Source organism: Acomys russatus, chromosome 10 (assembly GCF_903995435.1).
Source record: "Acomys russatus chromosome 10, mAcoRus1.1, whole genome shotgun sequence".
NCBI lineage: Eukaryota > Metazoa > Chordata > Mammalia > Rodentia > Muridae > Acomys > Acomys russatus.
The window spans coordinates 31,918,836-31,937,606 of record NC_067146.1 but is presented as its reverse complement, the minus strand read 5'-3'; the positions used below and the strand labels follow the sequence as shown (position 1 = coordinate 31,937,606).

At 41.9% G+C, this 18,771-nt stretch overlaps 1 protein-coding gene across 2 annotated transcripts in view; it reads left to right on the top strand.

Moving 5' to 3' along the window:
* The first annotated feature begins 7,790 nt into the window (after positions 1 to 7,790).
* Positions 7,791 to 18,771, top strand: part of C1galt1 (core 1 synthase, glycoprotein-N-acetylgalactosamine 3-beta-galactosyltransferase 1) — a 32,412-nt gene continuing 21,431 nt past the window's right edge. The window contains exon 1 of one of the 2 annotated variants that reach the window (XM_051151942.1): positions 7,791 to 7,936. In XM_051151942.1, the coding sequence (XP_051007899.1) occupies positions 7,930 to 7,936 (7 nt within the window). In that variant the 5' untranslated portion in view covers positions 7,791 to 7,929. Of the gene's footprint in view, positions 7,937 to 8,252; positions 8,352 to 18,771 lie in introns of those variants that run through there. The other variant, XM_051151943.1, reaches the window with a different exon arrangement.

The following is an 18,771-nucleotide window of genomic DNA, read 5'->3' as shown; positions in this document are numbered from 1 at the left end:
CATCTCTCCAGGCCCTTGACTCTACTGCATGTGGGCGGAGTCAGCTATTCAATCTGTTAGGGTCTCAATTTCCCCTTCTTGTCTCTCATACATTATAAAGAACTACTTACATCTTTCCTAAGTGAAGTGACTAGATATATTTTTCATTTTTTGTGAGAAATTCATGAGGTCTTTTAGCTTATTTATATTTTTTGAGACAGGCTCTTCATACATGATTTGGGCTGGCCTCCAATTCTCTCCTCCCAAGTGCTGTGACTACAGGTGTGAAGGTAGTGCCTGGAGAGATATGTGGGAGAATGGAAAAATACCTTTTCAAATTAATTTAACAAGAACAAACAAAACTTAAAGTGTATGCCTCCTGGGGAAATGCAAGTAGAAAGAAAGTCTTCTCTACAGACCTGACCGTGGGACCCAACTTTGAGGGAAGAAAAAGAGCTGAGAACCTCAAAAGATACCTACTTGAGGGCTAGCTCAATGGTTCTGCAGGTAAAGGTACGTCCTGCCAAGCCTGAGAGAAACAACCTTTGCAATGTGCCCTCTGACCCCTACATATGTGACAATGCACATGCATGCCACCATACTAATATACAAATAAAATAGATGGAATTAAATAAATGTGATAAAATAAGGTTATCTACTATAACCTCTCTTTATATCTAAAAACTCAAATTAAAAGAACAAACAAACAAACTCCCACACTATGCATTGAAATTTGTGAGACTGTGTTTCAACAACAGAATCTGTATGCACATTTATAAATAACCGACACCTTCAGGATTTCAAACCAAAGCAAGCTTCACCTGCTCCATTTACAGCAAATGTGCTGCTTTTGGGGAGCCACCAAGGAAACCAGCTAAGGCTCCTGTGCTGTTTACACACCAGGAAGCTAGAGTCTCAGAGTACCTGACCCTGGGAGCAGCAGGCATTCTAGAGACAACACCAGTTCCTGGCTCGCACGCACACACGCACGCACGCACGCACGCACGCACGCACGCACGCACGTGGTAGCCTTTAGCTTTAAGCTAATATGTGAGTCATGCTCAGCCCACTTCCCTCCCCTGCCCTGTTCTCCACATTAGCCCCTCCTGTGTCAGGCAATTCAGAAAGCTCACCGGCCTTCCCTTCTCAGTGTCTTGGCAGGTTTTCTGAAGATGTGGCAGCTATGACTAGAGATCATTTAGAACTTTCCAGAGGGGAGGAGATGCTCTGTCACTACATCTTGGTTTCTTCAAGTTCATGTTTTACTTCTGTATTTGATATTGCAAAGGGGTGGCAATGGTCTGTCTCTTTCTTAAAATGCTTCTTCCTCCCCAGAGAGCACCTACAGCCACAAACACTGCAGTGTTTACTTAAGGCAGTAGTTTAAACAAATTTTGTGGTCATAATGAAAAGGCAGAAAGAAAAAAAGAAAGAGCCTTCTTTTACTCCACTTTGAGTTTAGGTGTGTGTGTGTGGGGGGGTGGGTCCTCTTTACCTCCTCTTAATTATTGCACAAAATTATTAGTGAAAGTTCTGAAAAACGAGTTATCAAAATGTTTTACTTGCTCATCACTCTAATTAGCATGATGACATCTTGTGCCATACCACTCCGTTTTAGTCCAGCACATCAGCAACGTTAGTACCACTCGCCCATAACACATTCTTGCAGCTATCTCGTCTGTTAGACCACCATCATACACATTGCTCATGCTAAAGGGACCCTCTTTTTATTTAATAGTAGCAAAGTGCAAGGACAATGATGCTAACACTCTGGCTGCAGCAAAGAGAAGCTGGACTCTGCTTCCTTTAAATGAAGGATGAAAGTTCTTAATAAGAAGACAGAGTTGCATGCTGAGGTTCCTAAGGTACCATAAGATTGTGGGATGGAGACCAGCTTTTAATAGTGCGCTATTATGGTTATTCTTTGATTAGCCAGTATTAATCTCTTACTATGCCTACTTTATAAATTAAAATTTATCATGGCTATTTATGTGTGAGAGAAACAGAGTATACATAGGGCTTGGTACTGTGTGTAATTTCTGCCAAGCAGTGAGGGTCGAGAAACCGGTTTCCTGTTGATAAGGGAGTCAACAATAGGGCAAAGCCAGAGAGGCTGGAGAATTGATCCATTGCTAAAGCAATACTCATATCCTATAGGAAGGGTCTGGCTTACTCGCTCTATTGCTGTTACTTCTTCCCCACATTGATACCAGGCCTTCAGGGCTGAAAACCACCCTAACTTTTTAGTCTCTCAAAAGAAAATAGAAAATAAAACTTTGAGAAGGAAAATGGATTTGCTTACAATTTGGCCCAGAACCAGGGAAAAGAGAAGTTCCTAGGGTCTCTCCACTTTTCCTAAAGCAATTTACAAATTCACAGACACATGAAACAGAAGCCAGGACACTAGCATCTATTGATTTGTTTGTGAGACGCTGTCAGAGCTACGTGAACTCTCTTTCTGGGAGGGAGGGTCTTTCTCTGGCACCAGGGCTTCAGCTCCATGCCCCCCCCACCTCCTCTCCTTTCCCCTCCCAACCCCCCCAACCCCAGTCCCAGCATGAGATTCCTGGGGAAGCTTGAACTGCTGCGTGGGCCTGTTGTTTTCAGGCCCCTGGTGTATTGTTCCAACACCACAGAACCAAGGAGGACTGTCACCAACTGCATCAGCCCTACCTCTGTGCCCCATAACTCCTCCTCTCTGAAAGAGAAGGAAATATATTCTACTGCTTGCCTTCTTGTCCCTGGGTGCAGTTGTGCTCCTGGATGAACTCTTCAGACCACTATTGGTTAAATACTTGTTTATGACTAGGAATATTTAAGCGCCAGTGTGCTGCAAACAGGGACAGACACAGAACCCCGGTACAAATTAATCCTTGAAAAGAAAAAGCAGCCAGCCATAATTATGTATTCTTTTTAAAGCACAATAAAATTTCAACAGGCTAATAAAGTGAGGTCTGCCACATAATAAGCTACCATCCTGCCACACAATTAAATCCAACCTTCTGGTTGGTTATGAATGACGGTGATATTTTATAAATATACATGAATCGGTAAGTAATATGTTGCTTCTTTTGTGAAAAATCTCCATGGTGTTCACGCACATAATATGTAAACTTTATTTTATTTTGTGTGTTTGTCTGCTTGTCTGTATATGCAGCATATACACTCGGTGCCCGAGGAGGCCAAAAGAACTGGAGTTATCGACGGTTGCGAACTACTAGATGTGGCTGCTGGGAATCGAACTCTGGTCCTCTGGGAGAGTGGTCTGTGATACCTGCTCATAATTGCTGAGCCATCTCTATAGCCCCTCATTAGTCTAACTTAATTAAAGGAATGCTAGTGCTTTCCAGTTACACAGTCACATAACATTTCATTAGACTCAGAGTATTGTCCCCAATTAAAGGACCGGGTAATCGAGATTAAGGAGAATTAGATTACTCAGGCAATCAGGAGAAGAACCTAGGTTTCAAGGATTGTGCACTCTATTTGTCAAGCTGTATCCAAGACTGTCAATACCAGATCTCATTGAGATTCATAATTGATTTCTAGGAGTTCACTTTAAAAAACATAGACGTCATGGGTTAAAGACACTACCAGGATTGTACAGAATGCATTACAGCATGGTAAATATACCCTTTGTCACTCAGTGGCTTTGTCACTAAACCAACAAATGCTTAAGCTATTGCTTATATGCCAGGATTGTACTGGATTCTACTATACCCAGCTCTTATGTACCTATTGTTGCATAACAAGTCGTTCCAACTCGGTGATATGAAACCCATGATTATTTAAACATGGATTATCCCAGTTTCTGTGGGGCAGGAAATTGGGAGTGATTTAGTTGAGTGACTCTGACTCAAAGATCATCTTGAGGTTATAGTTAAGATGTGTGTCCAGGCATGTGAGGATTAACTGGGACTGGTGCATCTGCTTTTAAGGTGATGTGTATAGTTGTTAGACTTAAGTACTTATTGCTTACTGAGGTGGCCTGTCAGTAAGTTGCCTCAGTTTTGTAACTATCATGTGACAGTCCCTTTCCCCAGCAAGTGATCCAAGAAAAAGAACAGAAGAAAGCTGGCATATATTGTATAAACTCCCCTGAGTGGTCACATCACATTATTTCATTTTCCTATTGATGAACACAGTCATTAAGTACAGTCCAGAGTAAGGGGAGCAGAATTCATACCTGTGAAAGAAGCATGATAGAATTTGTAGATGTATTCTATAATTTCCTGATGAGTGTATATAAGTAAACTTAAAATGTCAACTTTAGAATTATAAATCATTTGTTAATCTATTTATTTATTTTACTGACTTACTTTTTGAGAGGTCTCACTATGTAGGCCTGGCTGGCCTGGAACTCCCTCTGTAGACCAGGCTGGCCTCAAAGCCACAGTGATCCACATGTTTTGGCTGCTTGAGTGCTGGAATTAAATGTGTGTGCCATCATGCCTGGCAAGTAATACCCTCAAGGAGGAACTATTACTTTGGTTATCGACTTTGGAGCATTTAGTACACGGTTGCCTGGCCCCATGTATTTTACCACAGGGGTGCGCATTAAAGAATGTGCTTCATAGTTTGGACTATCACAAGTGGAGAGCAGAAGAAGGGGTCAGGGAGAGTTGTATCCCACAAAGACACAACCCCAGCATCCTATTTCCTCCAAAGCTCCTACTGCCACTTTCCACTACCTCACCACAATGCCACTATATTACGAATCCAACAAGGGATCAGAACCTTCAGTATCTGATTGCCTAAGGGAATGACTTCGGAGACACATGGACCCAGGAGAATGTTCCAGTAATCTTGTAGATGTTCCTTAACCTGATCGAGTTGACCATCAGTTACCATCACAACAACCCTGCTAGGAGAAAAGGGATAAGTGTAGGTCACAGTGCTGAAAGGACACTTCTTCCATAAAGCTTTTCTTATGCTGTAGAGACACTGACGTTCACTGCTGAACACATGGCCAGCCATAACTTTAAAAAGTCTAAGGAAGTAAACAAATTTAGCCGGCACCCTGCAAATAACCATGACTCTGCTAGAAAGGTAAACGGAATATTGTTTAGACAACCAATAATGCCTGTCTTCTTATGCCAAAGAGCTTTGGCACACAGTATTCTGCTCCTAAGAGCTTTGGAATGCTTTTTTTTTTTTTTTTTAGATGTTAAATACCTGCTGGGAGTTATCTATGTTTTAAATGAGGGAGTCCAGTCAGTTTTGATCCCCAGATATGAAGTATGTTTTCAAAAGTTGTCATTTTTTCCTAGTTAATAAAACTGAAACATTAGCTGATATGTGTGCCATCTTTAGGGTTACTTCCAAGGAGAAAACTTTGTGGTTGCACACATCAAAGAGTTGTTCATAAGAGTAACGACTTGAATGTATCATTGCAAGAGCAAAGAATCATGTGTCCAATATAAAATTTGTAAACCAGTATGTGCTCGTGTGTGTTTTTTTTTTTTTTTAATTTTAGTTTTAGAAAACACTCTAAAAGAATACAAGACAGAATTTTTGGGATTATTATCTCTAGATTATAAGATTATTTCATTTTATACCTGCACAACTTATCTGCATTTTTGTTTGAATTGGTTTACATCTTTTGAATCTGTTTGAATGTGCATGTATTGTTTTCATAAAACTGAAGAAGGAGGTGGTCATTTGATCAGGGTTGTTTCTATTTACATTCCTTTTTGCACCAGGCAGTTGTGGCGCACACCTTTAATCCCAGCACTCGGGAGGCAGAGGCAGGCAGATCGCTGTGAGTTCGAGGCCAGCCTGGTCTACAAAGAGAGTCCAGAACAGCCAAGACTACACAGAGAAACCTTGTCTCACAAACAGACAGAAAAAGAAAAACACTCTTTTTTTTTTTTTTTGCCTGTAATTTTGCTAGATCCTTGAGTATAACTGAACTTAGAACTTACCCTTGGGGGTGTTTCTTATCTTTGCTAAAATGATGTTTATTCTTGAGCCATTATACCTTTTAATAGAACTAGGGACAGTAGAACCCTGAGATTTGTCCTATGTTTAGAACACGTTGACTTGCAGGTGGCTCTCATTTACATTTACAACTGGCAAAATCATCTTGTCGAAAACTGCCGCGGAGTCTTAAGGCTGAGCAGGGGTTGAGGAAAAGAGAAGAATGGAGTTAAGGATGTCTGGGAGAGGAGTGGGAAGGTCATGGACCAGGCAACTGCCACTTACCCGGATAGCAAGACACCCACCCACCCTCCCTCCCCGCCTCTTCTGGACGGGGCCTATCAGTTTACCATCCTGTCTTCAGTCTTCTCATCTGAAAAAACAGAGACCTCTGGATTAAAATCATAAACTTTGTTTCAATTTTTAAGCTTCCTTTGGATTTAAAAAAGTTTTATTTATTTATTTATTGGTGCTGTCTATGTCCTAACAAATGGCGCTAAAGCTGAACCCAAGTAAATTAAAGACAAATTAACAGCAATAGCCAACATTCATTGTTTATTGTTCCTATCAGACACGCTGTTCAGTAACTTCCTAAAATTCCACAGTAAATGAACTTGGTCATCACCTAGATCCCAGCCTCCTATAGTTTGAATGTGGCTTGTCCTCTTTAATCTCCACCATCACGCATTCGGTGAGGCTCCGTAAACAAGGATTCTGCCCTTGAGAACGGCTCAATCCATTCTTGTGACTAATGGATGAGTGGGTTATTCAGAGACTGATAAAAAAGCGAGTTTGGCTAGGTCTCTCTATACGTTTCCTGTTTCCTGTTGGAGGGCCAAGGGTCTAGAATCATAGCCAAAATACACCCATCATTTACAACTTAGCATCTACAGTATTAGAGGCAGAGAACGGACTCAGATACACTTTAAGTGTCTTTTTTCAAAACCCTCCCTTTTATTAGCTATGTTCTGGTGCGCTGAGAACTGTCGAAATTAAGCATTTATCAACCAGGGAACAGCTGTCCTATCCCAGGACCTGGCCTTGTAGACGATGGTTAAGGCCAGCGGTCTCTAGCTCTTACTCCCACTTCCTGCTGCCTCAACAGGTGGCCAACCCCTTCCTTTGTGGCGAAGATAGCTTCCTGGTTCACAGCACCTTTGCAGCTTCGCAAAGTTCTTAAGTACTTGCCCATTGCAGGGCAGAGGTAAAGCGCCACACGTGCATCTCTCCGAGAGGCTTTCCGTGACCACTACCTGGGGTTTCTGTTTTCTGCTTCCACTACACATCTGGTTTACACGGCACCCTTTCGCACACTTCATTATGCCAAATTTCTTGTCATTAAGGACAGGGAGATACTGTGAGAGGACAAGAGACAAAAAACAAAACAACAACAAAAACCAAAAACAAAACCCCCCCCAAAACAAAAGGGCTAAGATTAGGTTAGAGGTCAGCGCGGCGTTAGGGTTTGTTCCACAGACAACAGTTTATAAGGCATCTCTGCTCGCAGCTCCTGCTAATTTCGCTTTCCGCTTCCCTGAGCGAATTAGCTAAAGCACCCAACTTCACCAGAAGGGGGCTGAACGTAAACCCTCCGCTCCGGGTAGCCCGGACTTCCCAGCCCCCTTCACGGGAAGGCGGGGCGAACGCCTTGTGGCCAATCCCGGCATCCGCTTGTCGCCGTGTCCCCGCCCACGCCGCCCAGGCCCCGCCCTTCCCCGGGGCTAGTGCGGCAGCCGCTACGTCAGCTCCCGGACACCCCTGGGTGGCGGCTGCGCCGTAGGCGGGCCGTGGGCCAGGTCGCGCGGCGACGAGGGGGCGGAGCGAAGCGGCGGGAACGAGCGGCGGGAGCGCGCGCCGGGCCCGCCTCGGCCGCCGCCGCCGCCGCCGCCGCCGGGGGATGATCTGGGCGGCCGCGGGCGGCCCTGGCTAGCGGCCCCTGCCCGTGCTGCGGCCGGCCAGGGCGGCGAAGGTCGCGTGGTGTGGGTCGTCCTCCTCCCCGCCTCTGGGAGGGGCGAGAGGGAGCCGCGGCTGATGTCAGGTACGGCGGACGGGTGGACGGGCGGAGGCGCCCGAGGGCTGCGGGTCCCGGGGCTTGCCTGGCTGCGGGCGGTGGGGCGACTTTGGGGGGACCGGAGCGCCGCCCGGCGCGGCCAAACAGGTGTCTCGGGTGGCGGGCGAGCGGCCGCCCTCGCGCCCTCCTCAGCCCGGCGTGTCCGGCGGGAGGTGCTCGGGGCGGACCGGCGCCTAGCGGTCCTGCCCGCCGCCCCGCCCCGGCCTCCGCGCGCCCAGCGGCCGCCAGCCCGGCTCTCAGGTGCAGGCACCTTCCGGCCGCTCCAGTCCTGAGTGCCAGCCTGCTGCCTGCCTGCCGCTGCGGGCTGGACCGTCAGCTTTTGTCGGTGGCTGCTCTGTTATGGTTGGAAGTTTCCCTCCGGTTGACTGAATGAACTAGCCAGGTGTGTTGCGGAGGGGGGCTTGCTTGCGCGCAGAAAGATTTTAAAAATAATTTTTCCCTTGCCCTTTGGTAACAAAGTGTGATGAGATTCGTAGATGTTGGCTAGTTAAACAAACGGCTTTGACTTTCCTCTCGTAAACGGACTGCAGTTTAGGAATGAGGATTGGGAACCAATTCTTTGTAGCCTTTACTCCTCTCTTACGAGCGGCGGGAATGTTCTAAGATCCCTCACCTGGGAAAAAAAATTCCGACCTAGTTTTTTTTTAAATTCACGATATTGCCTTTTCGTACATACAGACTAAAAACGTATTCTGAATTAAAAAGCTACAAAGTTAGAACTTTAATGCATCAGACTGAGTAATTAGGCAATGTGTAAGGGACAGAAATATGTTAATTTGCTGGAAGTTGAGCATAGACCATAGATAGCTCTGCCTGTATGCAAAAAAAAAAAAAAAAAAAAAAAAAAAAAAAAAAAGTGCTGTGCACATTACAAGTTGTTTGATTCTGGATTAAGTTTGGAAGTGGAAATCTGAGTTTTTAGAAGGTATTTAGATGACAGTTTTCCAGTCCCTTATCAGATAAATGTCAGATGAGCCTTAAGCACATGATAGTGTGTACTCTAAGCATTGTATAGCATACATTTTATTTTCTGCCAGCCTTACTATATATTTTTGTACAGTTTAAGTGAAGATAAAGTTTCAAGTTACCAAACAGTTAACTCTTTTCACCATATGCTAAGTAAAACAGTGATTTAGGAAGGCAAGTATGACTCACTTAAAATTCAGCACTAGTGGAAAACTAACTATTCAGTGTCTCAGATTGCTTGAAATTTATGTTTTCCTGTATTTTTTTACTCAGGATTCAGCATTTTACAAGTTCTTTGTGGTCACTGTCCACTTAGAATCCCTGTAAACACACCCCATTATGCTTAAAAAATTGTCCTAGCTTATAATTGTGAATACATTTAATACTAAGAAAAATTTATAGTTTTATAAGCAGTTAATTTAACACTACACATAATTAGTTAATGTTTGACTCATCGTATGCAAAAGTGCTTTACTGTGCATATGTTGGCTTTACAATGCTTGTATGTTGATTTTGCTGAATTAAATATCGTGTTTCTCATATAAGCATGTATATAAACATGGATTATGCTTGTAATCCATGATAATATAAAGTCAGGTCTTTGTGTGGTAAAATCAGTGGTTGGAATTTTTGTGACAGCATATTATAAGTAAAATATAAATAGTGTTACCTTAATGCTCCTTTTTACCCATTACACTCAAAATTTTTGCCTTTTCAGTACAGATATTTCAAAAATGTTTTTTTAGATTTGAGTAAAACAGCTAGTTGAAAATTGCATCAAGGTTAAAAGGGAGATACATGTTTTTAATACCAAATCTGGTGGGACTAAGGTCTATTTAAAAATTGAAATTTTAAATAAACATGCAAAGCATATGGATGGCATTATACTTGGCTTTTCATTTAAATAAAGAAAAACAAGAGTTGCTCCATAAAAATGTGAAGTTAGCCTTTTATTTATGAATCCAGTAAAAAACAAATGTCAAAGTATACTTAAAATTTTGCACCTAGTACAACTGCCACTGGCAGGGGTAGGATACTCAGCTACAAGCTAATATCTGTTAGGTGTGAAAACAGGGTGCTGTTCTTTATGAATCAGGAAGTCCCATTAGAAGGTGGGAAACCAAGAAGAAACTTCAAACAGATTACCTTGCCTGCAGTACAAAGTGCATTGAGGGCCTGGGGTGGGGAGGCGCAATATTGAGAGATCTGAATTTGGAAACCTGATTATTTTACAATGAAAGCTGTATGCTGAAACACATTTGAAATAATGTACATCTCCATGTAGTCACTCATATCCTTGTTTGCTGTGTTAGTTTTCTGAGGCTAACCAAAACAAAGGCCCACAAGCTGGGCCATTTAAGATGTTGGCAAGGCTGTGCTGTAGTTCTAGAATCCCTCTGTTACTCTAAGCTTCTGTGTCTCAGATTGTCCTGTGCTTTCTGTGCTATCACTTAGCCTTCACCCCTGTTATCATAGGGCATTGTCCCTGTGTGGCTTCTGTTAGAAATGCAAGTTTTCAAAATTCTCTCCATTTGGAACCTTGCAACCAACCTTCCAGATAGGCTAACTGATGAAATGCCTTGTTTTTCGGTAGTAAACAAGATAAATGGGGGCGGGGGTGGGGGTGGGGTGGGGAGACCCACTGGATTCTCACGCATGCCGGGTTAGGAGTGGACCACCTAGGGCAGACTCCTGGGAGCTAAGGAGCTGAAACGGTTGAAGAGTGAAGCATAGGAAAGCCTGAGAGAGGAGCGTTTGCAGCAAAGAGCAGCAAGACCCTGTGTCTAAGGAACAAAGCAGAGCCCAAAGTTAAAACACAGTGGGGGAAACAGTATCAGGCAGTATTGAATAAAGGCCATTTTAAGGATTTGGCTTTATATAATGAGGCCAGGCAGGTGGTTGAGGCTTTTAAGAAAATGGGTGACAAGGTCTGATTTCAGTTAATAAGATGACTCTGGAGTGCTAGCAGAAATAGACTCAAGGAAGGAGGGCGGGAGGAAGAGAGGAGCCGGCTGGAAGGCTGTTTTAGTAATTGAAAGACAAAGCTCACACCAGGGTGGAGGCTGTAGAGACAGAAGAGGTGCAAGACACCAAGTGGAAAAGGTAGGCTTTTCTTTAGTAACCTTGTTGTCTTCCTTAAAGGTAATGTTGCAATATATACACACACACACACACACACACACACACACACACACACACACATATATATGAGAGAAACTATGCTACAACAGGTTGGTGCAGGAGTGTGCCTGTGCCAGTGTAGGTCAACAGCAGCTGTCTTCCTCAGTTGCTCCCCATGGTAATTTTTGAGACAGGGTCTCTCACTAAATTTGGAGGTCACCAATTCTGTTAGAATAGCTAGTTGGTCCTCAAGCCCCTGGGAAGTGGGGGCCCTTGTGTCACTATTTCCCCGGTGCTGGGCTAGGGTTGCAGGGATGCACTACTGCATCTTGTTGGTTTTTTTTTTTTTTTACATGGATTCTGGGGGATTGAACTCAGGTCCTTGCTGAGTAGAAGAGTGGTTCTTGAGTAAAGCTGACGTACTCCTACAAGAAGACTTTGGTCCTTGGTTGTCACCAGGACAAGAAATGCTGCTGTTCTCTAGTATTTACTGTATCTAGTAAATCCAGGCAGGGAGCTTCTAAATGTCTTAAGAGTTAATAAGACAGCCCCCACTGCAGTGCCACTAGCTAGCTCACAAGAAAATGGGACTTAAAAGCACTTGCTGGAGTGAGAACTTAGGGCGTTTTAGTCAATAGCACAGAACTATGGACCTGGATACTTTGGGACATTTAAGAAGTTGATGATAGTCAAGGTTATTGGATGGATTAGTGGAAGGTGAGATTGGAGATATGGGCAGAGTCCTCCAGGATGGCTTTATGTCACGTTAATTACACTTGTGTGCTGTAGAATTCTGTGAGGATTCCTAGAGTGGCACGGCCACTTTCTCGTGTTGGAGGTCACTCTGGTAAAGTAGTTGAGTTGAAGAAGAGTGTGGCTCATGTGGAGGGAGACAGGTTCTGTAGTAGCTTATGGTTGGAGGAGAGTGAAATAAGACAAGAGTAGATAGAAGAGGGTGGATTAGAAAAGTTAGTAGAAAATAAAATTGCCAGTGCTTGGCACTTGGATATGGGTGAGGGTGAGCGGAGCATTAGGGATGTCTGTGTGTTGGGTAGCAGAGTGTTCAGCATGCATAAGGCCCTGGGTTTAATGCACAACACGCCGCCCCTCACCCCACACACTATTTTTTCCTAATTGCTAGTCTCAATAATCAGATGATTCTGAGTGAAGCAGGAGCACATGGCTGAGTTGCTTAGATCATTACCGATATTTAAGGTAAAATGAACAGATTCAAGGAGAACGATATTGACTCGATTTGGGGCTTGTTGAGTCTGAGTTACCAGTGGTCAAGATGGAAGTATGTATTTAGTTCATTGAATTTGAGTCTTAGAGAATTCTGGAAAGGACCAAGATATGTAATGGGGTGGGAGATTAGTCTTTTATTTTTTACTCTCTAGTTTATAATTTCTGTCAGAAAAGTAAAAACCTTTTTTGCTTTACATCTATAGAAATTTATGTGTATGTATGTGTATGCATCCTGTGTACTAAAGTACTTTGTTTTTAAAAAATATGTCTTTTGTACAGTTAAAATGAGTGAGGCCTTATTAGGGAAAAACCCGTGATAACGATAGAATAGAGAGTAGTAGATCTCTTGGAGGTAACTTCAACGCTGCTGTAGTGCGAGTTGAAGGACCGGGGATTGCAGGCGCTATTTCATGTTGGTTTTGGGTTTTCTGAGACCAGGCCTCATGGAGTGCTGGACCACCTTGAGCTGCTGCCCCTACTACCTCTACCTTCCCAGTGCCAGGGTGATAGGTGTGCACCGCCACGCTGCCTGCCGCTGTGGAAGGAGGGAGGAGGGCAAGCTTAGGTAAGAGGGTATAAATAATAAAACCTAATGTATGTTTTCATTCCTCTATCCTTTGAGTTTTCCCCCCTTTTCATCCTCTTCGTTTTGTTTTGTTTTCATGCTCTACTTTTACAACTAATCTTTATTAACAAAAATATTAGCCACAGGTGCATATATTTTCCTCACTAACACATGTAGGTTAATGTTTTTACCAGCTGCAGTATATAGTCCGTAAGCTAACATCTGAGCACATGGCTGTCAGGAACGTCTTGAAAGGCTTCTATGAGCTTATCTCTGAGGTAAATTTCTGATCATGAATTGGTTGCTCAGGGTATATTCATTTAAGCTTCTAGGATAATTGTCAAATATTCTTTGAAAAGACAGTAAGAGTATGTTGTAAGAAAGAGTGAGTGGTGCTAGTTACTAAATGCTGTATGTTAACAAACTAGAAATTCTGCCGCTATGCCAGCGTAGAAACAGGCCCTCTTCATTTGATTTACCTTTCCTAAATTGTTGGTGAAATTGAAGGGCCTTGACTACCGTTTGTTTTCCTTGCAGTCTTTGTGTTCTTCATTTTTTAAATGTTGTTAATCATTTGTCTTTGTGTCGTACACTCATTTTAAAGCATGTTATAAAGCTGCTTTGCTTTCAGGACTTGCCCACTGAATAAACTATTTTTCTATAGGCCTTGCTTCTGAGTTTTAGGAAGCTCTCAGTTCACCATAGAAAATATGCAAAAAAAAAAAAAAAAAAAGTTTTCTTCTAGTCTGTTTTTAAAATATTGAAATCTCAGAAGCAGTTATAATTGTTAATTATTAGAAAAGGACCCAGCTGGTTGCTTTTGTGTTTTCCAAAGGATTAATTATTTTCATACTGTGCCTTGAACTAGCCGTTTCTTCCGTGATGTCGGCGCTGTGTGGGTTCTGTTACATTCCCACATGTACCTTTCCCCACAAACCATCTCAGTCTGACGAAAAACTACTTCCCTGTCTGCCTGCGGGCTGACAAGAGTAGGGTGATTAGTTTGCTGCAGTGGAGAAGACTGCACAGCAGAGGAATAGCAGATCACACTGACAGAGAAACCAGTTCTGTAAGGTTTTGGAGAAGGTTGGTGTTGAGGCAAAATTCTAGTATTGCAGTGTTAAATAGTTTTAAAAACAGAGAGACTTGTGTGTCAGAAAGCTAAACATCGGCCTGGTGTTTGGAGACCATGGAGGAAAGATAATTGTGGAATGTTATGTCTGTACAGCCTTATCTGATGTTTGTTGGGAACTGAGGTTGCTTTGGGCGCATAATGAAAGAAGCGGAAGGTCAGTCTCACTGACAGCATTTCAACCGATGTAGTTCCTGGCACTCTGTAGAATTGCTCAGCAAATCTCTGTTGTTAATTGACATGCTTTTACAGACATGATGATTGGCCTGTCAGTCTCAATATCAAATTATTAAATCATTTCAGTTCACCTTCAGTTTTGTTTGCTTTGTTTTTGTTTGGTTTGGTTTGGTCATGAGAAAGAGAAGGTATGTGCATGCTTGCTTTGAGACAAGGTAGCCCAGGCTCACCTGAGACTGGTCTTCAAGTCCTAGACCTCTTTTGGCTCACCTGCCAAGTGCTGAGATTATCTGTGTCTGCCACCGTGCCTCAATGTAGACATATTTTAAGATGCAATATGCATTGTGTATTTTCCTTGACCTTTTCACCATTCAAGAATTACTCTTTCCATGGCCTGGCGTGGCAGCATAGAGTTCCAGCACTTGTGAGACAGAGGCAGACAGTGTGGTTCAAGTACAGCCAGCGACACATAGCGATGCGATCGTATAGATAAAGCACACATACATATTTGCACTCTCATTCAGTTTTCCAAACTTTTGGAATATTTTTTACTGAGCTATTTAACTTTTAAAACTGTCTGTGTTTTCGATGGGATTACATTACATATACAAATTGATCTGTAGAAAACTGTCATCTGGGGTGTGTGTGTGTGTGTGTGTGTGTGTGAGAGAGAGAGAGAGAGAGACAGAGAGAGAGACAGAGAGAGAGAGAGAGAGACAGAGAGAGAGAGAGAGAGAGAGAGAGAGAGAGAGAGAGAGAGAGAGAATACAGCTGTAGTTCAGTGATGGTTGCATTTATGTTGTGAAGTACCCATCATCACTGTCCTATTCTAGCGCTCTACGTCATCTGAAGCTAAAACTCTGTACCATTTAACCAAGTCCCCTTCTACCTCCCCACTGTAGAGTAATTTTAATTCAGAACACCGCTGTTCTGGTAAGAGATTATATCCAGAGACCTTCTAGGTCTTGTGTGATCCAGCTGGAATACAAACATGCCTTTAATCTAAGAGACAGACAAGCAGGTCTGACTGAATTCAAGGCCAGCCTGGTATAGAGCAAGTTTCAAGTAAAGAAAAGCTTAGGTCCAGGCATAGTGGTACATGCCTTTAATCCCAAACAATGAAGTTCAAGTTAGTTGTAGAAGGAAACACCCATGTTTGAAGATGATGTCCAATTGAGTGGCAGAAAAAGTGATAAATCAGAGAAAGATTTGACAGAATAGGATATGTCTAACTCTTATGAGGAGAGGAAAGGGAAGCTACTTAAGGGGCAGTGTGTGCACGTGCGCAGTTTTACTGGGACAGTATTAGAGAGACAGGTTGGAGAGACAGAGAGAGAGAGAGAGAGAGAGAGAGAGAGAGAGAGAGAGAGAGAGAGAGAGAGAGAGAGAGAGAGAGAACACTCAGGTGAAGACAGTCCAAGCCTGAGAATAAGAAGGAGCCAGAAGATTAGAAAAAATGGCTGGAGTTAGTATGAGGCCAAGCAGAGCAATTCAGAGGCCTAAAGAAAAGCCAGATTGAAAAAGCCAGGAGAGAAGACTGAGCCAGAGCAGCTGAATTGAACTCAGGAAGAATTAGAAAAGGTGAGCTTATTCAGCAGTAAGTCTTAGCTGCTGAAAACATTCCAGTCCTAGGTTAGATTGTATGGAGGCTAGAAGCTTCCAGGACTAGGCCTTGGTTAGCACGCGGAGGCGGTGATCCTCCAGACAACTATTGAAGCAGGTGAATCAAAGTTCCTTTTGCATCACCACAGCCCGTGTCAACCAAAATTCTATCCTGTGACTGAGTTTTACCGACAGTGTTAAAGGAAGCTCTCTTTTTTATCTGTTTGTAGCAGATTGGAATTCCTTTCATTTTTTTAAAAGCTTGGTCAATAGTCCCTTGCATATTTACTAATTAATTTACCTGTCAGTAGATATGTGTCCCCTACCTCGACTCCATTTTAATATTGCTGTGAATACCAGTGTGTGTGTTGGGGGTGGGGATACGTCTTTGGGACACTACTTTCAAGTGGAATTAGTGGGTCATGTGATAATTACCTGCAACCCTGCCCCCCCCCCCCCCTTTCCAGGTAGAGTCTCACTGTATTCCTCTGGCTGGCCTGGAACTCAGTTTATAGACCAGACTGACCTTGAGATCTGCCTGCTTCATTCTCCCAAGTGCTGAGATTAAAGTCGAGCACTGCCACACCCAGTGATAGTTTAAATTTTGAGCACCTGCTGTACTGAAGCTGTCTACAAGAGCAGTATTGTTTTACATTTGTACTGACATGCACACAGATTCCAATTTCCTTATATTCTTGCCAACACTTGTTATCTTCTGATTGTTGATGAAGTCGTCATTATGAGTTCTGAACTGGAGTTTTACTAACTCAGTTATTGATTGTTGTGTGCCTTCTGGAGGACTATTAAAACCACATGATCACATGTCCATTTTGAGTTGGATTGATTTTGTTGTAGACTTAGGATCTCATCACATAATATAAGCCTATAAATCCCGAATTATTTATATATATATATATGGTTTGTGTTTTGTTCATTCTGTCCTTTACTTTACTTATATATTTTTTCTATAATTACACATTTATTAGAAGTCATGGCTATTACGGTAATACCTATACAAATCAAGCATGACAATGCTCCAGCATAAGTTTCTTGTAAAATGATACTTTTTTTGGTGGCATATTACAGCATAAAGCATATTCAGGTATACCACAATCCTACAGGACAAGCAGTTATAGAAAGAGCTAATCACACTTTAAAAGATATGCTTAATAAACAGAAAGGGATAATAGAAACCCCCAAATATAGACTACACAGTGCTTTATTAATGTTAATTTTTTGTTCATTTTCATTTCTTTTTTTATTAAATATTTTTTATTTTTTACATACACATTTATATATTATTACACATATATACAGTAAGCTACCTATAGCAAGAAGAACCATGACACAATCAGAATTATATAAATGTTACATTTTAGTGTTTTGGCTATTTGTATTTGACAGTCTTGAAGAAAACATCTTTCCTCTCTTGGTGTGTCTAAAATTCTGAATGTAGATCTATCTCACAGCTTCACATAAGCCTCATAAATCCCTATATATATGATTTGTGTTTTGTTCATTCTGTCCTTTATTTTATTTTATTTATTTATCATTTACTTTTACTGTTGATAGTCTTTGGATGCATAAAGTTTTATGTGCTTTTTGTTTGTTTTGGCTACTAAATTCAATACTATTTTGACTATTTAAGGCCTCTAGAATTTTAAGGTGTACTTTTTCTTGTGCAAAAAACATTGTTGTGATTTTCGTAAACATTTCATTGAATCTGTAGACCATTTTGTTAAGTATATTTACTGTAGATCAACACTGTACCCTAACAGTGTTGTCTTACAGCCCATGAGCATGAAATATATATTTTTGTTTTATGTTTTAGTGGTCAGTTGTTAGACACATAATTGTTTTACACTGCTATTCCCTTGGGTGGGTCTGCATGAAGCATCTGTACTTTTACTTTCACACTATTTGTCTTTGGATCTGAAGTTAGTCTTATAGTTAAAACATAGTTGGATCGTGTTTATCCATTCTGCCTATCTCTGCCTCTTGGTTAGAGTTTAATTAATTTTCATTTAAAGTAGTTACAATTCAGGATGGACTGCTACCCTAGTTTCCCAGCCCCTCTTTCCTGCTTTACTCCCTCATTTCCTTTAGAATCTGTTGTCTAGCTATTTTCTTTGGTTATCAAGAGAATTATACTTAATGTCCTTTCGCTGCAGTTGTCCAGTTTGAGCCCGTACCCGTTTAACCTCAGGAGCACACAAAATGCCTTTCTTTTATAACCCTTCCAGGTCACTTGTTAACACCACACAATTACATCTTTATACATTGTGTGTCGAAACTGTACTATACTTGTTCTTAAATTATATGGAAACTAGATATAGAGCTAAAAAAGAAAGTTACAGTAATGCAAGGTATTCTGTTTACCTGTGTTTAATTTAATTTTTTTACTTTTATTATCTACTGTATTTTTACAGTATTCTGAATTTCTTGCAGAGCAAGTCTGTAACAATGAACTACTTTGAGGTTGTTTACACAAGACTGTCTTAAATTCCCCTTCACTTCTAAAGGAAAAATTTGTCAGATGTAGGATTCGTGGTTGACTTTTTTTTTTCTTTTTAGCACTCTAAATATATCAACCTACAGCCTTCAGTCCTCCAAAGTTTTTCATGAGAAATATGATAATCTTACTGACAGTCACTTATAGGCCATGAATCACTTCTTCATGCTTTCAAAATTGTCTCTTTGGCCTACAGTTTGATTAAATTGTATTTTGGCCTAAGTCTTTGTGTTCATCCTCGCTGGAGTCTATAAAGCCTCTTGGGTGCTAATATTGAAACTTGTATTGAATCTGGGGATTGCTAGTGATGGTTCTTTGGGTATTCTCTCCCTCCTAGGTAGGAATTCCAGTCTCTTTGCTGGGCTCCTTCATGGACCTTCTGTGCTCTCACATTCACTCCTCTTTCTGTTCTGCGCCTCAGACTCAGTCATTTCAATTGCTCTGTCTTCAGGCTTGCTGTCTCCTTCCTTTTCCTGCCTGCT